Source organism: Podarcis bocagei (genome assembly GCF_964188305.1).
Source record: "Podarcis bocagei genome assembly, chromosome: 8".
Taxonomy (NCBI): domain Eukaryota; kingdom Metazoa; phylum Chordata; class Lepidosauria; order Squamata; family Lacertidae; genus Podarcis; species Podarcis bocagei.
Window position 1 is genome coordinate 1,434,407 of NC_138133.1, and position 25,102 is coordinate 1,459,508.

Consider the following 25,102-nt stretch of genomic DNA (forward strand, 5'->3'; position numbering starts at 1 on the left):
GGCAGTGGCTCAACTGCCTGGATAAGGGAGTCCCTTGTCTCTTGCAGTTGGTCAGACCAAAGGAGTTCATTTATCCGTTGAGCCATATTGTCGGTCCATTTTAGGGCAGTGGGCCTCATCTGAAGCTGGTTATTTGTAATAGGCACACAGGAATAGGTAGCCAATTCTCCATCCAGGGTCAGAGAAAGTTCTAATGGAAAATGGTCACTTTCCAGCCTCGTTACCACCCTAAAGTTGGAAATTTTGGGAATTAGGTCTACTGATGTCCAAATAAAGTCTATGGTAGAGGCTCGGGAGCCTGACCAGAAAGTAAATTCGGCAGGGTAATCAGAACTGAGAGCTCCGTTTAAAAGGTGAAAATTAAGAGCCATCAAGGTTTGTCTACATTTAAAACCTGCATATGTAGCAACACTGTCTTTAAAATTCCTAGGTAAAAGGTCTGAGGTTAAAATGGGTAGTGAGGGATATTTATTATACTTAGCAAATAATGATTTATCAGAGTGAGACAATCGGCCATTGAAATCTCCTGCAACTAGGAAGGTGGCTTCAGGATATTTCTCTAGGAGAGTTTCAAGAGTCTGTTGAATTTCCCTCCATCTTTGGTCCACCAGGTTTTTCTTATAGATTGGGTGCAAATAAACATTAATCACCACAAACACTTCCTCCGCTGTTTGTAGCTTTACACCCAGCATGGATGACGACTGGATGTCGATTTGTTCCACCTGCAGGTTTAAGGCCAAGGAAACTAGGGTAGCCAACCCACCTTGTGGTCTGCCAGGTGATAGTAAATTCTGTTGTGCATTCAGGTAGAAGCCCTTATACCCTGATAGGGAGAAGCCCTCGCAAGCCCAGGTCTCTTGCAGCAAAAGAATATGACTGCCTTTTATGTAGGCGACAAAGGATGGATCCATCAGCTTAGGTTTAATGCCAGCTACATTCCAGGATAAAAAAGTAAGTAATCTCCTGGTCACCCCTTCGAGTCATGCTGGGCCTTGCGGAACCACCACGGCAGAAACCACCTGGGAATGCACGCGGCGAGGGGGGACAATAGGCTGGAAGAAGGAAGTAATTGTAGCTTGCTTACCAGGCAATTTCCGAGCACCACTTACCGAAGCAGCAGCCATGGTTTGAGGCTTAATTATTGGTAGCTGCAGGGATGGATTCTGGTGCACAGGAGTATCACTTAACGACAGGTCCATAGACTCTACATTTAAAGTATGCTCTAAGATTGAGGGGGGTGGGCCTTTTGGATCTGCGGATGCTGTAGGGAACATGCAGTGTAAGGCAGGTGGAAGGCATCCTTTTCGGTTTGCCTCCAAAAGAGCATCCAGTCTTGCCACAGCTTCCGAGTTTGACCAGAGGGTTGTCAAATCTTCCACTGTATCCTGCCCGGGCTTGACATCCCGAGGCCGTGTACAGCCAGGTTGCAGATCAAAGGTCGTTAAAGCAGGTACCACTTGGGCTTGTGTAGACTGATCTACAATTGGTGAGGAATTCATCTTATTTACATGAGCATGATCTTCTGAGTTACGGAGACAGAGTAGCAACTCGTCCAATCTGTCTGTTATCTCTGTCCGCTCCAGTTTTGGCAATTGGGAGAAGGATAGAAGTAACTCACGCTCCGTAGAATTCTCCAGATGTATAGCCTTTGTCAGTGGAGGCAGGGGGGCGTCAATCCAGCTGATTAGATCTGCGGCCAGGGGAGTTGGGGTCGTGGCAATTGGCGGACCCTCAGACTTATCTGCTTTCTTTTTGAACAAGCAGTTTGGTAAGAGGGGGCAGATCTTGGTATTGGTAAAGACTCTTGTAGCAAGGATTCCATAGTTAATTAGAAGGCTTCTTGAGGACATAATAAGTGCAGGGAGCTTTTTGGTTTTAAAGGAGAGCAGCACTCTCTGCCTCTGAGGTCTGCTGCTAATATGATCAATATGCCTCAGGTCAATAGAGCTAGGGATTACCCTCAGAAGCTCCGCTAGGTGTCTCCTTATATCACTCTTATAATGCCAGTTTATTACCTTGCCTCTAAAGGGGCAAACCGTTAGGCAGATTTTGGTAGCTTGCAGCAGCAGTTTGTGAGGAGGTGCAGAGTGTTGTTCCTTCTTATTTTGCTCACCTTGCTCACTTTTCTGATTGCCAGCAGCTTGAGGAATTATACAGGAGGTATGAGGTAAAACGGGTGCTCTGGGCATTTGTAAGGGCTTCATCTCAGGTGGTACATCAGGGGAACTGTCTTTACCTGTTAGGGATACAAGCGAGATAATCTTCTCCAAGGATCCTCGGATGTCTTTTATGTATTTAAAGATATAGTCCACTGTTCTAGCAACCAGGTCTAAAGTAGATGAGTGTTCAAATAGTATCTCATCAATGCAGCCCCCACGGGCTCCAGTGCAAACACTCGAGTGGATGCCAGCATCACCACCGCTTGAAGGTCTAGTAGGCAGGTCATCAAAAGGTTCCTTCACACTGGTTTCCCCGTCATTCATCTCCGCCAGCAGTGCGAAAGAGTTTGAAACCGGGACATTAAAAACATCCTTTGTACCTTCAGATTCGCTAATTTTTGATTGTTTAGCAAGAGGCAGGCATCTCAGTTCCTCTGTGTCGTCTGTATCTCTGGAATCTCTGGTACGTTTCCCAGTTCCTCTCCCACAAGCAGGGCTGTATAGTTGCTTAGTCATTTCTCTCTTCATGCAACCACCCCAGTTTCAAGGTTAATGGTTGTCTCCCCGATAGAAAAAGGCGTCCTCCTACTCACTAATTTAAAACTAAGACTAAAAACTAAAAACTAAAAACTAAAGTTAAAAGTTAAAAGGTTAAAAGGTTTCTATGCTCATTAAAACAATGTTAAAAGATAAATCAGGGAGCTCACGCTGACTAAGTGCCGTTCGCCATCTTGGAATCCCAGCACGCCAAGGTCCAAAGCCGACTTCATAAAACTTAGGGAAGTGCTGGGTGAGATCCCATGGACAGTAATACTAAAAGGAAAGGGAGTTCATGATGGCTGGGAGTTTGTTAAGAGGGAGATAGTAAAAGCACAACATCAGGCAATACCAATGAGACGGAAACATGGAAGGTGCTTAAAGAAGCCAGGGTGGCTATCTAAAGAACTTTTAACTGAGTTAAGATTAAAAAAGGATGTGTACAAAAAATGGAAAAGGGGGGAAACCACCAAAGAGGAATTCAAACAAATAGCCAGCACGTGTAGACACAAAGTCAGAAAAGCTAAAGCACAGAATGAACTCAGGCTTGCTAGAGAGGTTAAAAGCAACAAAAAGGCTTTTATGGGTATGTTCGTAGCAAAAGGAAGAACAAAGAAACAGTGGGGTCACTCAGAGGAGAAGATGGTGAAATGCAAACAGGGGACACAGAAAGGGCTGAACTCCTCAATGCCTTCTTTGCCTCAGTCTTCTCCAATAAAGAAAACAATGCCCAACCTGAAGAATTTGGAGCAAATGATTCAGCAAAGGAAACACAGCCCAGAATAACTAAGGAGATAGTACAAGAATATTTGGCTAGTCTAGATGTATTCAAGTCTCCAGAGCCAGATGAACTGCATCCAAGAGTATTAAAAGAACTGGCAGATGTGATCTCAGAACCACTGGCAGTCATCGTTGAGAATTCCTGGAAAACAGGCGAAGTCCCGGCAGACTGGAGGAGGGCAAATGTTGTCCCTATTTTCAAAAAGGGGAAAAGAGAAGACCCAAATAATTACCGCCCAGTCAGTCTGACATCAATACCAGGGAAGATTCTGGAGCAGATCATTAAGCAAACAGTCTGTGAGCACCTAGAAAGGAATGCTGTGATTACCAATAGTCAGCATGGATTTCTGAAAAATAAGTCGTGTCAGACTAACCTGATCTCGTTTTTTGACAGAATTACAAGCCTGGTAGATGAAGGGAACACAGTGGATGTAGCCTACCTTGATTTCAGCAAGGCATTTGACAAGGTGCCCCATGATATTCTTGTAAAGAAGCTGGTAAAATGCGGTCTTGACTCTGCTACCACTCAGTGGATTTGTAACTGGCTGACTGACCGAACCCAAAGGGTGCTCATCAATGGTTCCTCTTCATCCTGGAGAAGAGTGACTAGTGGGGTGCCACAGGGTTCTGTCTTGGGCCCGGTCTTATTCAACATCTTTATCAACGACTTGGATGATGGACTCAAGGGCATCCTGATCAAATTTGCAGATGACACCAAACTGGGAGGGGTGGCTAACACCCCAGAGGACAGGATCACACTTCAAAACGACCTTGACAGATTAGAGAACTGGGCAAAAACAAACAAGATGAATTTTAACAGGGAGAAATGTAAAGTATTGCACTTGGGCAAAAAAAATGAGAGGCACAAATACATCAGAATTACAAGCCTGGGATGCATCAATAGGAGTATAGCATCTAGATTAAGGGAAGTAATAGTGCCACTGTATTCTGCTCTGGTCAGACCTCACCTGGAGTACTGTGTCCAGTTCTGGGCACCACAGTTCAAGAAGGACACTGACAAACTGGAACGTGTCCAGAGGAGGGCAACCAAAATGGTCAAAGGCCTGGAAACGATGCCTTATGAGGAACGGCTAAGGGAGCTGGGCATGTTTAGCCTGCAGAAGAGGAGGTTAAGGGGTGATATGATAGCCATGTTCAAATATATAAAAGGATGTCACATAGAGGAGGGAGAAAGGTTGTTTTCTGCTGCTCCAGAGAAGCGGACACGGAGCAATGGATCCAAACTACAAGAAAGAAGATTCCACCTAAACATTAGGAAGAACTTCCTGACAGTAAGAGCTGTTCGACAGTGGAATTTGCTGCCAAGGAGTGTGGTGGAGTCTCCTACTTTGGAGGTCTTTAAGCAGAGGCTTGACAACCATATGTCAGGAGTGCTCTGATGGTGTTTCCTGCTTGGCAGGGGGTTGGACTCGATGGCCCTTGTGGTCTCTTCCAACTCTATGATTCTATGATTCTAACTACTTACTATAAATAAGCAATAAAAGTGTCTTGCTTTCCATCTGGGCAGCTTGTTTATAATCTTGATTTTTTTATGAATAAATAAGAATTCACTGATTTCCTGATTTTCTTAATTCCCCTGTAAATTCAAGTGTACATTTCAAGGCAGTTTAACAGAACCAGAGTTGCTTTTCTCCATATGTGCTTTATGTTGCTGAGAGCATAATCTGCCTTTCCATAACAATGATCAAGAGAAATATGAGGCCAGTTTAGTATATTCTCAGCAGGATGCTGGATGTGGACTTCTCAAATGGAAGTGTCCCTGTTGCAAAACAATCAGACAAGAGTTTCAGAAAGTAACTTGATCAACAATATAATGTAATAATGTCCTCCCATTAATGTCCTCCCATTAATTTTACCGCTCCGCTCTCCAATATCTTTCATTTCTTGTTCTTACCAATTCTCTAAAGGATGGACTGGGTAATAATAATAATAATAATAATAATAATAATAATAATAATAATAATAATAATGTTTGTTTGTTTATACCCTGGCTAGGGCAGTAGCACTTGTGAGACATATTCTGTACAGGGCTTGTTGTCAATCAGTTAAACATGAGTCAGCAGCATGTTTTATTAAAATATTTCAGTCCCACCTTACTTTCCCATAACAGGTTCGTAAAGGTTCGTAAAGAACATAAATCTCAATAAGGCAACAGGAGAACAAAGGAACAAGCACCAAAGCAACAGTAATGGTACATCAGCGCAGAAAGCAAATAAATGATGCCAGGCTCCTTCATGTTGTGGGAGCACACTGAAACAAGGGCACATCGGGACCCTGCTGTTTTTACCTGTTGCCTAAGGATGCAGAGGGAAGTGTCAGCTGGGTTTCCCAAAGGAGTTTCCCGGTGTGAGTGCCTAGCTTTCTGCCATTGGTAGGAGATGCATGGCAGCCTGTACAGTGGTACCTCAGGTTACAAACCCTTCGGGTTACAAACACTTTGGCTAACCCGGAAGTAGTACCTCGGGTTGAGAACTTTACCTCAGGATGAGAACAGAAATTGTGCGGCGGCAGCAGGAGGCCCCATTAGCGAAAGCTCACCTCAGGTTAAGAATGGTTTTGGGTTAAGAACGGACCTCCGGAATGAATTAAGTTTGAATTAAGAATACCACTGTATTCTCTTCATTGCAAAGTAAGGCCCCCAGCATTATTTAGTAGGCAGACTTTGTTTGGGAAGCCTTTGGGTTAAATCCCTGCTCAAGCACAAAGTTGACTTTTTGACCTTGGGCTGCTAAGCTGCTTTGCGTGGCTGTGGTGGGAATGAAGTGGGAGAACTTGAAAGAATGGGATACAGCTGCAATAAAATGAGAAAGCTCACTTGATGGGGGTTATTTCAGGCGGGTTTGGAAGAGCAGAAGCAGTTGCTCACACTAAGAACAGGACAAGATGTAGGAATGTGGGCCTGTGATTTTGCAACAACTTCAGGGACCCCTTTCAGTATTGGCACCTGTGTGCGGCACACAAAATTCCAAGGCAGGTTGTAGGTGCACCTTCAGTTCCATGCTGAGCTGTGGCCATTTGTGTCCACTTGGCTAGAGTAGAAGCACCTGCCTTATCCTGAGTTAGACCATTGCTCCATCTTGCACAATATGGTCTATGCTGCCCAGAAGTAGCTCTCCATAATATCCAGCCCTACCTGAATGTGTTTGGGATTAGAACATGGTAGCTTCTGCATGTGAAACAAGTGCTCTGCCACAACAAATGCCTTTCCCAGTCTTATCCTTCTGAAAGCCTTTATTAGGTTGCATCTAGCGAATGTGTTTGGGTTCAATAAGTGATTTGCATACATTTTGGTCTGTAGTAAGAGAATTAGGAGAATAAAGTAGAACTTTGCAATCATTTTCCTCTCCTCTTTTTCTGCCTCTTCTTCATCTTGTTGGAAACTGGTGCAGGGAGAAGCTTCCCTGGAGAGAGAAAAACACAATTTGTAAGCCTCCCAAGTGTGACACTTTTGCAGCGATTAGCTTTGCGTATTCCGTTTCTCTGTAATGTTGACATTAAACAAAATAGTATGAAAACACATAGTCATCCATCATTTAAAAATAATTTATTTGTATCTGCTTGTCACCTCCTTGGTATGGAGTTGAAACTGAGCACACATATCTGAAAGGGGATGCTGACAGACAGACAAAGGAGGGAGGGTGTCTTTTGCCTCAGAAACTCAACAGCCAGTCTGTGGGGCAATGCAGCTGCCACCCTGTCCAAAGAGGAAGGAGGATCTTCCTGCAGGATCCTGGGGGGCACCTCGCACCTCACCTTTAATAAGACTGGCCTCCATATTCTCCAGCCTCCTCCTTCCTCTCCTCCCCTCCTGTAGGGGAAACTTCCTCAGCCTTCTCTGTTTAGGGGCTCCCACTGCAAATAGGGGCTCCCACGTGCTTGCAGTGGCTACTAGTGAACAGTGCTGGAAAAGAGTTTTACTCCCAACTGCAACTGGCCCTGGGTTCAAAGGTTTTCCGCCTTTCTGTGGGTGGGTAGCTGCAGTTTTGTTAGATGTCTCATCATTATCACAACTTGGTGGAAGTAGCATTGGGTAGGTTTTTTTGTTGGCATCCATCTGTCTTGAGAGACTATGGCAGGCGCCTCTGGGGGTTAAGTCAAACCATCAGCAGCACCAAAGTGGCCTCTCTGGGGTGCAAGCCTGGGCAGCGTGTATGGGGGTCCTGGGCTGGCCAGATGACAAGAGTACACACAAGGAAAGGAAAGCAGGAGGCATACAAGGCGCCATCCAACCATCTTAGGGACTCCACTGCGGATTTGGGTTCCTAAATACAGAATTATAGAGAAATATTTTTAATAGATATTGTTTTATTTTGCTGTGGTATAAGATGAAACATGCATTTTTGTCTTCTTTTTTATAATATTCTATGAAATCAGTACTATTTATTGCTCCCATTAAATTTATTGAATAATGCATAGATTTAGTAACACTTGATCAAATATACAGTAATTCTAATTAGGATTTTTAAAATACTTGCTTAATAGCTGGAGGGCATGGTTTCTTGGCATGATGAAACAGTAAAATAAAGGCTGTTTTTTCCTGGAAGCAGAGGTGTGCAAGTGTGCCAGTACTTAGACTTTGCCTAATACTGACAGTTATTATTTTAGATGTGAGGAGGCATGAACAGTGTGATGGCCACTGTTTCAGAGGGGAAGTTAAAGTAAGCATACCTGTCTCCCACTGAAATCAGTGGTGCTTTAAACAGCTTCACTAACTCATTTGTATGCCATATTTCTAATACAATTGCCAAGTTGAGTAACATCCAGCTTCGTTTTTTGAAGCAGCCCAGGCTGAGTGGCTTCACGTTCAGGGGGATATCCTAGTAACTTTTTGGAAGGAATGGATAGAAGGCTTACTGTTAAGATGAGAGTGCATAGGGGTTTTAAGTTCTCTTTTTTACCACGTAGCAGTGGCGCTTATTCAGCCCCGTAAAGTGGGAACGTTCCCCTGCTGGCAGGACAAGCAGAGGCTGCCGAGTAAGCAAGCCAAGTTAATATTTATAAAAGCCTTCCTGGATCAGATGGAAGGTCTGCCTCATTCAGCCTGGTCTTTCTGAGAGTGGTCGGCCGGATGCTTTGATGCCCATAGACAGGTGTGCGCAGGACAGTCTTCCCCTTCAATGGTTGCAGTGGACGTGCTTATTCTGCCACAGATCCCTGGCTTAAGAGTATTGCCCAAGTCAGGGTCTGCTTGTAATTGGAGCAAGGAAATATAAAACTGAGCCATTCTTGCCCCCAGTGCTTTGCATGACATCCTTTACTCAGGAGGTTGCAAAGCAAACTGAGGTATCTTTCACTGGTCCCACAAGCTATCTGTGTATAAGATTCATAAACAAATAAATTAACTATGATGCAAAAGTATATGATCTCTCTTCAGTGTTTTCACCATGAAACATGAATTGCATGAAGTTTGGCTGAATTAGGCCGCTGTCATAGACACACATTCCTTGAAACACGCCCCATTAGTGGGACTTGCCCTTTCTAAGTAAGCAGCACAGACTTACAGTAATAGAGTCCTAGAATTGTAGCATTGGGAGGGATCCCAAGGGTCATCTAGTTCAACCCCCTTGCAATGCAGACATCTCAACTAAAGCATCCATGACAGAGGGCCACTCTGCCTCTGCTTAACTTGCCCCGTAGCTCTTGTGCTCTGCCATGCTTCACCTATTCTGTTATTTAAGAGAGGATGCAGGGTCTGCTAACTTCTCAAACAGTTTCCCCCCATCCAGTGCCCTCCTGCTATTGTGCCCCACACTTCCCATCATCCCAAACTGGCACGGCCATGCTGTGTGTATGCTGGCGTATGCTGACTGGTGTTGATGGGAGTTGTAGTCTACAACATCAGGAGTAGGAAAGGCTGTTCTAGAAAGTGGAAAGATTGAGGACGCTTGCTTCCTATGTGGAATCTTCATTTATTAGGTTATAAGTCTTTGTATGCAAAAATTATACTATCTGGTAAGATAATAGAAATAAACAGTTACAATGCAATCCTATGTATGTCAATTCCCAGAGTATATAATTGCAGCCCTAAGCACAATGAAATAAGCATTTGGGGGGGGGTGTTAGTGCAAACAATATTTGGTGAATATTGGATGTTAAAGATCCCTACTTAGTTTGCAGAAATATACTGTACATTAAATTAAAGTACTTTTGAAAGCAGAGGGAGCTCAAGAAAACTACCGTACTTGCCTCTAAATGAGCAGATAAATAAATAAAAATATGGAAGATTGGATGTGACTGTAAAAAGATTATTCTAGACAAAGAACTGTAGAGGAATTTGATTATTGAGAATCATTATATATTCATAAAAGACAGTAATATTAATAATTTCCTAAATGGATTATATTAATTCCACATTCAAGTGATGGTCAATGAATTTATGGATTAGTTTATCAGAAGAAGTGGTTAGCCAGTGTGGTGTAGTGGTTAAGAGCGGTAGACTCGTAATCTGGGGAACCGGGTTCGTGTCTCCGCTCCTCCACCTGCAGCTGCTGGGTGACCTTGGGCTAGTCACACTTCTTTGAAGTCTCTCAGCCTCACTCACCTCACAGAGTGTTTGTTGTGGGGGAGGAAGGGAAAGGAGAATGTTAGCCGCTTTGAGACTCCTTAAAGGGAGTGAAAGGCGGGATATCAAATCCAAACTCTTCTTCTTCTTCTTCCAAACTCAATTGAAACACTAAGGTTCTGGGTTCAGATGGTTTAAGGGCTGGTATTTTAAAAACCTCTGACAGAAACAGTGCGGGTAATACATATGGAAGAAATGGCTTAGATCAAAAGCAGGGCATCTCTTTCACCACAGCAGCTTCCAAAAAACTGACTCCAGGAGGGATCAGTGGGAAATTAGTGAACCCATATGAAACTATCAAACATTGATGAGTTAGTCTGCTTTTCTGTGATTTCCTATACACAGAAAAATCTAAGGCTGTCATCACGCAGCCCCCATGGGAAGGTTTGTAGTGCCTCATCACAATCCTGGATTTGCATGAAGTCGGGGTGGGGGAGGGAGCAAAAATGAAGGCAGGTTTTAAAATGGCAATTTTAAACAATGGCAGAGATTTGAGTGAATTTGGGGCAGAGAAGCAGGTTGTTCCGTTAACGCTGATTTGGTGTTCTTGTGCAACAAGCGCATCCCCCCTTCTGCTACTTTTTGTGGTAAATCAAGCAATAATGGGAGAAAATGCCGGCAAGTGTGAGATAACAATTGCTTGATGTTGTATAACCTCTCTGCAAACAAACCAGGATGAGTGCTTAATAAATAGCTGACACAATTCGACCTTCCTGCAAAAATTTTTGGAAACAAAATCAGGATGATTGTTAAATAAAGAAGTTGTATAGAAATGGCTTGGGAGTAACATGTATTGAACATAGTAGGACTTGCTTCTGAGCATGCAAATACAGGATTGCACTATTACGTAGCTGTCAATCTTCCCTTTTTTGCGGGAAATTCCCTTATTCTAGCGCTGTTTCCCGCTGCTTCCCGCTGCTATCTCGCATTGTTAGATATCCTGTAGACTGTCCTTGGGACAGGTGAGGCTGCTGATCCCTTATTTTCAAATCTGAAAGTTGACAGCTATGCACTATTAGTTGCAAACTGATATGTTTTTAATTGTTCAAGCAACCAGGAAATAATTACAAGTTTTTCTATGAATTACAAAATTGCTCCTCCCTCCTCAGTGACTTAAATTGCTCTCACCAAATCAGTACACCTTGTCATTCTCCACCTCTTGATTTAATCAGAGAATGGTTTGCTCTTGAAAACTTAATTCCAGGTTTTGTAAGCCTCGCACTTAATTAGGCAATTGATATGAATTGGCAAATCTGGTGGTTCCTTGATTCATAATACAGTGGTACCTTGAGTTACAAACGCCTCAGGTTACAAATTCTTCAGGTTAAAAACACCGCTGACCTGGAAGTGTTACCTCAAGTTGAGAACTTGCTCCAGGATGAGAATGGAAATTGTGTGCCGGTGGCGCAGCGGCAGCAAGAGGCCCCATTAGCGAAAGCATGCCTCTAGTTAAGAACAGTTTCAGGTTAAGAATGGACCTCCGGAACGAATTAAGTTCGTAACTAGAGGTACCACTGTAATGAAAGCAAAATGTTGGTTTCCTGTTGCTTGGGTTAAGTAGTAAGCTTTCCTTTCTTCTTGTTTTCAGGAAACGGAGGACCATGTGGCCTTCTTAGTAACTGTTCCAACAGCCCTGGCAATTTTCTTCACCATATTTATCCTTGCCTGTATAGAGCCATTATTCAAGAAGTTCCTTCGTGTTTTCTCTTTGGTCGTTTGGGTGTGTCTGGTTGCCATGGGATATCTCTTCATGTGCTTTGGTGGAATAATCTGTCCATGGGACCAGGTAAGTTTTTGTATGAAATTGATTCTTGCTGGTTTTGAGAGGGCCATATTATTTTGCCAGGAATGTGAAGGAGGGAAAAAAAGGTCACAGATTTCAAGAATTGACAGTTAAGACTCCTTGATCCAGTTGGGAAAACATCCAGTGCAAAGGCTGCAGATCTCTACTTGAAAATCCAACATTCCCAAAGAACATTTTTAGAGAACATAGATAGAAATAATTATGTATTTTAAGTAGGGCACAATCATATGGGAAAGTCTTATGCACAAACCCTATTGAAACAAATGGGTACTGGACAAGGGCATGCCAGTCTGATGACTGCCCTTTAAAACATCCCATGTGATGTCTCTAACATTATAAAGAGCTAATTATTAGAATTTTGGTCAAGTGATAGAAGAATTCTCCTTTTGGGTCAGCAGATCAGCTAACTGAGTCATAGAATAATCTGGAAGGGGGGCTGCTCACACCATAGTCTGCTTTGTTTTCTACATCCCTCTTTAATTTCAAATAGTATTTTAAAGCAAGGCAATGGCTAATATGCAGAAAGTCCTAAAGAGATGTAGAGTGGATGTATTTGACATTTTTTTCACAGGGAAATATTGTCATAAATTGATAAATCCCTTTAATTTATTCTATGGTTACCTAGAATAAGCACAGCCTGTAAAGGTGTAATAGCCGTAGGTCATAGTCTTCCACTGATAACTAAGCAGGTATCAAATATAATTACGCTGCGCATTTTTCCTCCATGAATTTCTGAAAGAATGCAGAAGTATGGTAAAAGACAAAGACAAATATTAATGGTCAGCTGCAGCAATGCATTGATTTTCATTCGTTTCTTTTTCTGTTACTTTATTGTGTACGCAAATACACTCACAAACATACAGTGTTCCATTTGTTTCAATGGGCTTTGTTTAGAGGCATTTACTGTAACTTGTATTCTTGCACAAGCGCAATTGAAATGAATGGGCAGCTGGCCTTCTGACTTTGCCTGTTAAACAGAGCAGTGCTTTCTGGGTGCTGCAGCTCAGGCTTCAGCTTCTGCAGCTTCAGTCAGTGACCTGAGGGACCCTGGACTGGAGGAGATTCTGTCCTTCTCTTGATTTGGGCAAAACACCTTCAGCCCTAACACAGGCAGAGATTTGAAGCAGGGACACAACCGGATGCTTACCGTTTACATGCCTTGTTGCTACACCAGCCATTAAGAAGACGGTTACATTACGTTGACCACGGTGGAGGGAGTTGGGGATGCGTAGCCGGGAGAAGAGGAGGCTGCGAGGAGATAGGAGAGTCATCTTCAAATATCAAAAGGACTGCCAAATGGAGGGTGGAACATGCTTGTTTTCTCCTGTTCTGGAGGCCAGGACCCAAACCCATGGCTTGAAGTTACCAAAAAGGAGATTCTGACTAAATACCAGAAAGAACTTTGTGATGGTGTGAGCTGTTTGGCAGCAAAACAGCCTCCCTTGGAAGATGGTGGACTCGCCTTCCTGGGAAGTTTTAAAGCAGAGGCTGGATGGTCATCTGCCATGGATGTTTTAGTTGAGATCCCTGCATTGCAGAGATTGGATAACCCTCAGGGTCAGTGCTACAGTTCTATGACTATGTTATGCAGTGTTTTTGGATGCATTTAAATGACATTTGTAAGACGATGTGTAAAGTTTTAGGAAATCTTTATTTCAGTTGTAATTTATCTGGCTTGGTTTTTAAATTTGTAGATCTCATTGCCCTTTTCTTCATGTTATCCCTTTGTCATCACATGTTCCCCTGGTGTCTGAGCACATCCTTGAGTTCCTCCTAGTCTAGTTGGTGTGAGGACAGAGTGTCCCATGTGCAGATGAGGGTCTTGCTGATGTCAGCAAGGAGGTTCAACTGCCCCAGCCTGTTTGCAAAGCTGGAGAAACCCTTCTTTGTTTTTGTTTTTTAAATTTTGTTTACGTTAGTTTGTTTTTTCATTATGAAAAGCCTAAGCAAATTCATTCAGATGAGACTCTGGGAGAGTGGCAGTTTCAGGAGGCTGGGAGAGGGCTGGTCCCTTGATGCCACCCTCCTCCAGCCATGGGTCGGGCCCACTTCTGCTGTATTTAGGAGGGGCTTGGGTGGGCAGAGCACCCTCTTTGCTGGCTCAGTGGGGGAGCAGGCAAGTTGGTGCAAGGACCTTGCTATGGTTTACTTGGTCGCCATATTCGGGGCCAGGGAGGAATTTTGTCCTGCAAGCAAATGGGCTGGTTTTCAAGTTTTTGCCTCCTAATGAGAACCGTCACAACTCTGGCAGATAAGGCATTGGGCTGGATAATGCGGGTACCCTGTTAAAGTGGCCCGAGTGTGTGTGTGTGACTCTATCTGGGAGTCTACTGGTTGACCACAGCACCTGTGCGGGGTTGTGGCACCTGATCCATGTCGGCAGTGACTCGTCAGCACAGGATTAACCCTGCTGGGTTCCTATCAGGCAGCTTGCCGGATGTCGGATACATGTCTGGTGCCTCAACCAAACATACTCTTACCTTTAATCACTAAAGTTGTGGCCTAATTCAACTCAGTTCCAGTCTCCTGTGTTCATTTCTTTAGTCTTCCCAGTGCTGGCCACAGACATCATGTGCCAGTGGTGGCAAATATTTTCTTTAGTGTTGAGATTTCTAAGGAGATTCAGGATTATATGGGAAATGGCGCAGGTTGGAGATGGAAAGAAGCACAAGTGCGTCAACATTTGGTATCCGAAGATCTGATGGAGGCCTATCAGGTTGCTGAAATCAAGCTGTGATTCTCATTTAACTGTCAGAAGATTTTGCAGGCCAAGAAGATGGAATGCATTGCAAAGTAACTCTGCTTGAAGTATCGTTTTTGGAATTCAGTAGAATGTCTTAAAAGTGCCTTTTAGGCAACCATCAAGGAATTTCTTGCCAGCTGCAGGAGCGCGTTGCAGCCAGCCGGACAGCAGGAACCATCTCCCTCATTGCTTTCCAATGACTCACTGAAATGAACAAACATTAGTGGATTAAAAATGAAATGTGTCCAGGTTTAAAGAAGGGAAGTCAAAACTGAAAGGGGCTCGTAAATGAGGGAAGGCAATCCCCCCCCCAGTAAGGTGGGTCACCTGGCATTTGTCAAAGGCTAATGCAAAAACCCCCAAAGCTGAAACTAGCCAGTGATTGTACTAACTCTATCCTTAAACTTTATACATTTGAATTAAGAGGGATTAGGAAAGTCAAACATATTACCTTATGGAACTTGAGATGTCTTTTGTCTTCCAGCGAGGGTATATTTTTCTGGTTTTGTATGTGATATTATTAACAATATTTTTCTTTAATTTACATTACCTTCTCATCTACCCAAAGGGCAAGATTACAACACATCTTCTGCTCTTTATACCTCTGTAAAAACTTTGAGAAAGATTAGCATGTAGCAGACTTCCCAAGACCACCCAGACTGCTGGGTCTCCCGCGTTCAAACCCAAGCCACACCATTTGAGGTGGGGTGGGTGGGGACCTGGAAAGCAATCCTTTCAGCAATGGTACCCCATTATTGCTGTTCCTTCCCTAGAGAGGCATGCCCTGCTGCATTTTGGATGCCAGGCAAAGACCTTTTTATTCTCCCAGAACTTTTAAGTTCTGAATTTTGCTGTAAACCTCTGTCTAAATTGCTGCTCTTATTAATTGCTTTGTGATTTAAAAATTGATTGTGTGATCCCCCCCCCATACGGTTTTGATTTTATTCTGTTTTGTTGTAAATCACCCCCTGGCAACCATCAGGCTGTATACATATACAAAATTAAGTGTTCATGCTTACATGTTCAAAATCAGTGATTCATGCTACAGCGATGGTGTGCAGAATAGCACAAAACCAAATTACCTGGAAATAGCCTTGATATGCAGATATTCTTCATGTGTGGAAGTTTAGAATGTCAGTGAGAACATTAGGTTAGGACCCTTTCCCCTGGCACTTGCGGGATCACTTTTGTTTGGAGGGGAGGGGCATTCAGTTATAAGAACCCCCATTTGATGTAGGAAATGTGGCAGCCCATACACAGATTTACCACCTCAGCGAGCATTAAGTCTGAATCATAATCCATAAGTATTATAAATCATGTAGGAAATAAAAGATAACATTTTTGCATTTGCACTAGTTAACATAGTTGATTGCTTCCTTATCCCTTCAGTCATGAAGCATGTGCCCGGCCTGCTTCATTCAAACCCTTTAAGACAGCAGAAGTTTGAACAAATAGTGTATATATTTAATTTGACTGAATGTTAAGAGATCAGGATGGATTGTTGAAAACAGGCGTTTATATTTATACATTAAAAGGAAGGGCAGTATAGATGAGGCAGCTGACTTTTTCAGTCTCTGGCCATTGCAGAGCCTGCAAATTCAATTTGTTATAAGAATGGGATGGCTTGTCTTTGACAAAGAGAATCCACTTGGTGAAAGGTATAATCTGGCCTAAATTCAGAACAGTCCAGTGAAGAATGGCTGGATTGCAGCAGTTTTAAATTTTTGCTTTGAGGTTCAGGGCATCTTCTGATTGTGGCCATTATAGTAACCACCTTCAATTTCTCCTTCCATTGCTTTGGGCTTTGTCAAACATTCACAAATATTGCAGTGGCATGCGCTCCACTGATCTGTTGAAAATCTGTTGTGTCTTCGTAATGTTCTGAGGTTTCAAAAATCCCATTTTAATCAACCATTTAATTAAGGGCAAGTTATGAGCACATGTCTGTTTGTTGAGTTTCCTTCCCAAGGGAAAAATGGTCACTGCTGAACTGAGCTGGCAGATACCCACAGAAGTCTGTAGGCGGGGGGGGGGGGTCCTTTGTGTTGTGTGCTGTTTGCTTCTGGGGCTGCTTCTCTATCTGTGTGTGTGCGTAAGAGAAACTCACATTGATCCTGCCATTTCTATCCTGTGTCTAATGTAAGTAAAATGTGACTGCATGGGAGGCTGGGTTGTAATACGTGAGATTCTAGACTGTTTTCCAGTTAGCACATTTTAGAGCTGAAGGTTGGTCCTATGCTTTTTAGTACACAAGTGGTTTTTTTAAAGAGTCTTTATTTTTCACATAAACCAAAGGTGTTCTGAACGTGGAATATAAATGAATGTTTCTCCAGCTTGAAGAACTTGACTCTGCTGGAGGTTTTCATGGGGCATTAGAGACTGCTATTTCTGCAAACATGTTGGAAATGATTAGATGAAATGAAATATAGTGAGTTTGTACTGGCTACTCAAAGATTCAAAGGACATATTAAGGGAACTATTCTAGCTTTGAAAGGCATCTCATGGGAATTTCATTGCATTTCCTAGCCCAGCATGTTTTGAAAAGATACCCGAAAGGCTATAACTCTCAAGTCTGCAGGATTTGTAGCAAACTGATATTCTACAAATGCAGCAACAGAGATAAATGTTCACAACCCATACATAACTTTTGCTCAGTCTGACAACATCTTTATGGACATAAACATCCACAAATCTCTTTTTCTCCAGTCTCTGTACATCTTGTTATAGATGATGCTATTGAGTGGAGGAAGTCTCGGGGTGATATCTGATTGCGCTGCTGCATAATTGCAAGAGCTGTTGAGCCAGTGGGAAGTGTCTGCTCGCAGAAGAGGAAGGGAGATGACTTTCCCTTATTTCCCCAAATCATCCAAAGCAGATTATTGGGGGGGAGGGTTGTTAAAAGAGAAAGGGGAATTGGCAAAAATCTTATCACGTCCTCTTCTGTGAACAAGGATGCCTGCTGGCCTGATGCTGTCATGATTCATCATTCAACGGGACGAGCAGTTGTAAGTACAGTGGTACCTCAGGATGCGAACGGGATCCGTTCTGGAGCCCTGTTCGCATCCTGAAATGAACGCAACCCGCATCTGTGCGTATGCGAGTTGAGATTCGCCGCTTCCGCTCATGCACATGACGTCATTTTGTCCATCTGCGCATGCGCGGGCAGCGAAACCCGGAAGTAATGCGTTCCGTTACTTCCAGGTTGCCACGGAGCACGACCCGAAAGTGCTCAACCTGAAGCGTATTCAACCCGAAGTATGACTGTAGAACGCCAGCTTCCTGCAGCTCTTCTAGTCCAACCTGACTCCTGATGTAATGGGAATCCCTTTCTGTGGATGCAAAGGGAATAGCAGCTGAGTGACTGAAGGGGAACACCTGAGGATGTTCATCGGTGTTGCTGCTGTTATGCCAAGCAAATAAGGGCCAGAAACTGCACTATATTGGGCTCAGACAGCTTGTTTAGCTATAGCTTTCCATTTTGTATTGCTGTTTAAGCAGAAGGCAACTTGGGCACATGGCTGAAGTCTGCCTTGTGTTGCTTGCAATTGTTAGTGTAACTTTTATTGCGTAGCTCTTGAATTACTTTATGTCAAGCGATTTAACAATAGTAGCAATACTTTTCCAGTGGTTGTTTTTTTTTTTTAAACGGAGTACACAATTGAGGCTACTGTCCTCCAGGAGTGACTCATCTTTTCTAGCGTGAGGGCAATTTTCTGGGGGCCACATGTGACTGATGCGGTAGACCAGAGGCAAAAGGGAGCAGAGCAGCCTGTGTCACTTTTGCTTTTCACTGTAGTTCAAGGATCATGCCCAGCAGGTGAAATCACTCAAGGAGTGTGCGGATTATTCACTCCCATTTGCTCTTGCTGCTCTGTCTTCCCTACCCTGAAGCCTTCCACAAATCTAAATGTAGATTCTCGAGGTAGAGAACTGTATCTTCGTTGTTCCACATTAGCTGTGTGCATAGGCCATCAATTAACCAATCTCCCCTTTGGTAGGTTGCCCACCCTGAAACCTAAGTCCTTCTTTAATTATTTCAGAATCTCACCTACCAACTTCCCAATCAAACTTCCTTTCCAAGCCTTCTGTGCAATGGGGACGTGAGCTAAGAAATCCATGCAGATTCTGTGATGGATATATTTGCGGCTTGCTGTCTTGGGACTCTTATTAGATGGTGTAAAGGCTTCGTTTGGTGAAGTGTTTAATGAGACGGGAAACAGCAGAGCAGGAAAGGTGGGGGGAAGGGACAAGAGCAGAGTAGTTTAAAAACTGTAGTTCTATTATTGGTTTACTCCATCTGCTTTGTGTTATCTAAGAATCCAAATATCTCTCTCAAATAAATCTCATTTAAAGTTTCAGATAGATTGTTATAAGTCACCGGGGATTTTTCATTGAAAGACCACCTTTGGAATACAGAAGTGAAAGAAAGGCTTGCTTAGCCCATTCCAACCTGACTGTGTGGCTCTTTATAGGTGTGGTGATGGGGACATGCCATGCCAACCCACATCCCTTGGATTAGGTTGCAGAAAAAAGCTGGCAAAGTCTTGTGCTGTATTCTTGGTGTCTAAAAGGCCCATAAGACCTCCCATACTAGGGGTTGTCCAGCGCTCTACCTTCTTCTGTTTGGGAGTACAGGCAGCTCTCCATTTGCATGTGTTTGGCATGTGTGCAACCACTGATACACAGACACACACACACAACATTTCATTATTCCATAACATCCTTTTACGAATTCATATCAAGCTGAAATGTGAACTCACATCCCCATAAAAATCTGTTAAAATGTATGTAAGTAGCAAATGAAAAATGTTAGTACCAGAGTCAAAACACAGTGCTGAAGGTTGTATCTTTTTGTCATCACTTTTTTTAGTGATGTAAAGAACTGTTTGTAGCTGTGATTGCTTTATGTACACTTTTCCGTACACTTTTCCGTGTATAAGACTATGTTTTTTTATTCAAAAATCATTTTCAAAATTAGGGGTCATCTTATAAATGGGTAGAGCAGGTGGGCAACTCTTGGCATCCCCCCTAAAAAGCTCAACAACTGCGGGTAATCCTCCTCCCAAAAAGCGCAACAACTTCAGGGAATCTCCCCCCCCCCTTTTTGTTAAGTTTGAGTCCCCCAAAATAGGGGCCGTGTTGTACACGGAAAAGTATGGTAGTTTTGATCAACCTTGGAGCTGCTTGTTGTTCTTCAGCTAGACTCAGTGTCTAAGAGACGCTACTCATAGCTTGTCAATCTGCTCGGAGTTGTTCTCGAAAATGAAACATAGCTTGAAGGCTGTAGCTTGCAGCAATCGCCTTCAGTTGTTTTCAATATGAGCATAATACCTTGCTTAGGATACTGCTTTGTGCCAGAAATTGCGGCTAGGTGTCATTTTCCTCCAGGTGTTGGATTAATGCACATCCTCATTAATCTGAACAGTCCGGATAAAGTTGAAAACTGAGGAGCCAAAGCTATTGCAGTTTTTGATAGCTTTTGTGTCTGTCTTAGGAGAAGACTATTAAGCCTTCAGACCACAATAAAAGTATAAGGAGAAGTGGCATTTATTGACTGCTCCTCTTTATGCTTTTGTCACATAGCCAGCACATTTTGTCATGGAACCATTTTAATCTAAGCTGCTTGGAAAAATTAGTGAAGAAATAATGAAGTGGCAGGTCAAAATTTTCATTACTGCTTTTTGCTGTGACTTCTGCGCCAGGTATGGAAATCGTGGTTCCAGAAGCTCAGGTCAACCCTTTTGCATAGCTAACATTAATTTTCCATAAATCTTTTTTAGGAAAAGATCACAAGGTGGCCAGTGTGAGAGCAGCGGGGATAACCTTGAAGCAACAGGGTAACAGTGGAGTCTCACAGTCCAGAGTTGGAAGCAATTGGCTCAAGAATGAAAGTTCTGGAGCCAGTTGTCAACTGAGCCTGATGAGGCAAGCTTTTTAGGGCTAAGAGAGATCCCTTGATAATGGATGAGCGAAAATGTTTCCAAATCTGAAGGCAGGCAGCGAGAGAGGTCAAATTCCAGTCAGTGTCATTTGCACATGCGTCCCTTTCATAATTCCATTTGCCTCCTGTTTTCATATCAATGGGATTTTTGCTTTAAAAATTGAAACAAAAATAATAAATATTTAAATATTACATATTTTCTTATTCTAATTCCTAAATTGTCCTAAATGTACGCATTCCTGTGTAGCTTGGTGCAAGCCTGGAGAAGAGGAGGTTAAGGGGTGATATGATAGCCATGTTCAAATATATAAAAGGATGTCACATAGAGGAGGGAGAAAGGTTGTTTTCTGCTGCTCCAGAGAAGCGGACATGGAGCAATGGAGCCAAACTACAAGAAGGAAGATTCCACCTAAACATTAGGAAGAACTTCCTGACAGTAAGAGCTGTTCGACAGTGGAATTTGCTGCCAAGGAGTGTGGTGGAGTCTCCTACTTTGGAGGTCTTTAAGCAGAGGCTTGACAACCATATGTCAGGAGTGCTCTGATGGTGTTTCCTGCTTGGCAGGGGGTTGGACTCGATGGCCCTTGTGGTCTCTTCCAACTCTATGATTCTATGATTCTATGATTCTAAGCTTTGAGCTGAGAATTACATTGCAGTATTTTGCAAAACTCCACAATCTGTAGGATATCTGTGTTCTAGTCTGCACAGTAGTCTGGGAGGTGTGTGGGTCAGGTCTGTTCATTGTGGAGGTTCTGAATTCTGCAAGTATCCCAATAAGAAGGTTGAAATATCAAAACCAGCAATGTGGGTTAGGACAAGGCAAAGGAGACAAACCAAGGAGCAGGCACAGGTCTTGCTGGCACAGTGGATCAGTCCTATTGCTCTCCATCCTGATTTAACCTGGTCTTCAGATTGTTATGCAACAGCAAGCTCTGGAGGTGGTGGAAGTGAGAGGGGGCTGGTTCCTCATGGCCACTTCACCACAGCGACAATGGCTTATTTATTTATTTATTTATTTAATGCTTTATTTTATGTAACAAGATTAACAAAACATTCCAACAATGGGAAGGAAGGAAGGAAAAAGAAAAACAATTATTATTTAATTTATATAACGTCAAAATGCCTAATAAGTTTTTTACAAGTAGAAAATTAATTATCAAGTGTCCACATGCAATAAAAATACGCCGTAAAGAAAGCCTGCCAGATGTCAAAAAGAACAACAACTACCAGACTTTTAGGAGACATCTGAAGGCAGCCCTGTTTAGGGAAGCTGTTAATGTTTGATGTATTACTATATTTTAATATTTTGTTGAAAGCCACCCAGAGTGGCTGGGGAAGCCCAGCCAGATGGGCGGGGTATAAATAAATTATTATTATTATTATTATTATTATTACATTCAACCTCCAAGGTACAACTGTATACTGAAAGAAATTCCACTGAGGATACTCCGTAAAACAAAAGACTCCTCCTTTATAACAAATAAAATTAAGCAGAAAAGATTGGACACACTGGGCGGAGTGATTTTACCTTTAATTAGAAAGATTTTGACTTGATTTGGTACAAAAAAACAAGAGACTATGGAAAAATTCAAGCAAATGGATGAGACTGAAGAAACAGAATGGGGAGCTGGGGATGGGTTAACATTCAACTGAAGCCAGAACTTTTCCTTCTAGGAATAAAGGATATACAGTTAGAAAAGAACCATAGAACATTATTTCAGTATATCATCACATTGGATTTTATATGCACAAAGATGGAAAGATACATTATCTGCCTTGGAGGAATGGTGGCTAAAGTTAATGGATTTGGCTGAGATGACAAAGTGAATGTGTTTAAGTAGTGAAAAATCATTGTTGATATTTACAGAAGATTGGAAACCCCTTATAGACTTTTTGCATGAAAAAGAAAATGAACTTGTGATATCTGGATTTCAGCATTGATGAAAATATTGGTTTTTTACAAAAAGTGGAGTAGTGTTACCTTGCAGAGTGGGACAATGCTGGGTGGCAGAGAACAGAGCAATCTGTGCCATGTGGCCTGTCTTGTGCCCCCTAAGCTGTCTGTTGTTCTCAAATGCAGTGGCGGATGCTGTCACATTGCCAGTCTTGGAGTAAGAGTCAGCTACCCATCTTGTCCTTTGCCTCAGGCAGCAAAATGTCTTGGGCTCGCCCTGAGCAGGGTGTGACTGCAACTTTTTTATGTGATGGCAAAGCAACCTTTGCTTACTCCCACTGCCTCCCTGCCTTTGGAGGAGCAAAGGGCTTGAAGTCTTCATGAGATCTGGGAGGGTTTCCTTAAATTATTATTTAAACAGAAGCAGTAACATAATGCCTTTTTTTTAGTGGTATTATTTTTTAGTGCTATGAATTTCCCAGAACTCTCCTTTAACTGGATGTTTAACAACAACAAAAAAGACAGCAGGTTAGAGGGTATTGTTTGGGACTAAGAAAAGCCAAGCTGCAGTAAGTAATAGTCTTTAAAATGGGATGGAAGAGGTATTATTCAGACAGTGCAATCCTATGCACTTATACTTGGAATTTCAGTAGGACCTGCTCCCAGTTAAGTGTGCATAGGGTTTTAGCCTTAATTAGGTTAGATGAGCAGTAGCAAACATTTCTGCTGCTCCAGAGAAGCGGACACGGAGCAATGGATCCAAACTACAAGAAAGAAGATTCCACCTAAACATTAGGAAGAACTTCCTGACAGTAAGAGCTGTTTGACAGTGGAATTTGCTGCCAAGGAGTGTGGTGGAGTCTCCTTCCCTGGAGGTCTTTAAGCAGAGGCTTGACAACCATATGTCAGGAGTGCTCTGATGCTGTTTCCTGCTTGGCAGGGGGTTGGACTCGATGGCCCTTGTGGTCTCTTCCAATTCTATGATTCTATGATTCTATGAAACATGGGGCCCTGCAAATTTAATAAATAAAATGTACCCCTTTTAAATGTGTTTGTGGGAGGAGGGAGTTAATTTTATTTTGTTGTTTATGTATTTTGTGTTTTTATAATGTGTTTCTATCTACGGACGGTGGCATATAAATTTAATAAACAAATAATATTTTGGACTATAACCCCTATATAAGTCCCTGCCAGTTGGGCCAGTGGCCAGGGGTGAGGGGACCTGCAATTCAAAACATAGGGAGGCCCCCACTTTGGCTATTTGCCAGGTTAGGGCTGAGGGTTATGGGATAAAAATATATTGGGTGGTAGCTAGGCATGCTGCAATGAAGAAACAAAGGTGGCAGCTTTATTTAGTAGCTCTACATTTCATGCAGACATCAATGAGAGCTAGTACTTCTGATTCTATTCGTGTTTACTCCACATTGAGTTCCCGTAAGAAGGCAGTGGCCCAGTAGTTCACAGAGAGCTTCAAAGCAGACCAGTTAATCTTTCCACACCAAGATGTTCTACCTGTTTCTGTGTAGCGTATGAAACCAAATACATTCCTATTTCATGTGCTATTTTTGGCAGTGGCAGTACCCTGCTGCCTGGGAGAAGGGGGGAAGCAGTTGTTGTTTTGCTGGTGCTGAAAGCTGGCCCTTTTGAAGGAGGAAATCGGGGGTACATCTCATAATTTTTGTTTTAAAACCCAGATCTCTAACATCTGCCTAATCATTTGGGTTAATCTGACTCGCTGATGTAAAGAGCAGGCAAGTGTGTGTGTCAGTTGGGCAGCAGCACCAGTGAAATAACATTTCTGTAAAATATCTTGATCCAGGCTGCTTTTCTTTACTGTCTGCTTGATGTATTGAAAACAGTTTAAATTTCAGAATTAAGTTATCTCAGTCTCTGAGCAACAGACAACACAATATTTTATGGCCAAAACTGTCAGTGAGAAGGGAAAGACACTTTAAAATAAATAAATTAGAGATGTACTGTATTACAGGGTCATTTTCCATCTCTTCTCATCCTCTTTTGCAATCCACTTCTTTCCACCTTAAAATATTTTGTTGTCAGTTGATATCACTTTGGGAGACCTGTAGTTTACAAACACTCCTGCACCCTTATCTTACCCTTCTAAAGCCTCTGAAAATCTTGAATAGGGAAAAGCAGCATTTGAGGGCAGGGACTAACCTGCCTCAAATGATGCAAGCAAAAATATGAAATATGAATTCAGTTGTTATTTAAGCAAGTAATGGTACAAGTTCAGCAGCAGACACAGGGCTCAGAAGTCATGGTTCAGGTATTCCAGAGCAGAGCGAGAAGTTAAGAACAGGACGGAAATGACATAGATCTCCCAACAAGTTTCCACATCCTGTCCAACAAGCTTTTATATATGAGGTGGAGTGCGCTAGCTCAGAAGACTTGCTCACCTTGCAGGAATGTTGAGATGGTGCGTGTGCATGCACGCAGAAACACACATTCAGTCGGGATAGGTGGGTCTGCTCCATTCTGCGAAGGCAGTGCCCTGTTCTGGTGACAGGACTGCACTCTCCAGTTCTGGCTTCTGTTTGGTTGCCGCCGCCTCCTTTTCCGCCTCCCACTTCTGCTTCCACAAACCCTCCTTAGGCTACACTGAGGCTTTGCACTCCACAGGAAGGCTGCTGGGGGGGGGGAGTG

The 25,102-nt window shown here is 42.8% G+C and overlaps 1 protein-coding gene across 2 annotated transcripts in view; it reads left to right on the plus strand.

Annotated features, from left to right (window-relative positions):
* Nucleotides 1–25,102, plus strand: part of ADCY2 (adenylate cyclase 2) — a gene marked incomplete at its 5' end in the record, with an annotated part of 155,653 nt that overhangs the window by 14,097 nt on the left and 116,454 nt on the right. Inside the window, one exon of one of the 2 annotated variants that reach the window (XM_081205960.1) lies at nt 11,648–11,845. The exons of the other annotated variant lie outside the window; for it this stretch is intronic. Within the exon in view, the coding sequence (XP_081062086.1) occupies nt 11,648–11,845 (198 nt within the window). The remainder of the gene's footprint in view (nt 1–11,647; nt 11,846–25,102) is intronic. 2 annotated transcript variants of the gene reach the window in all.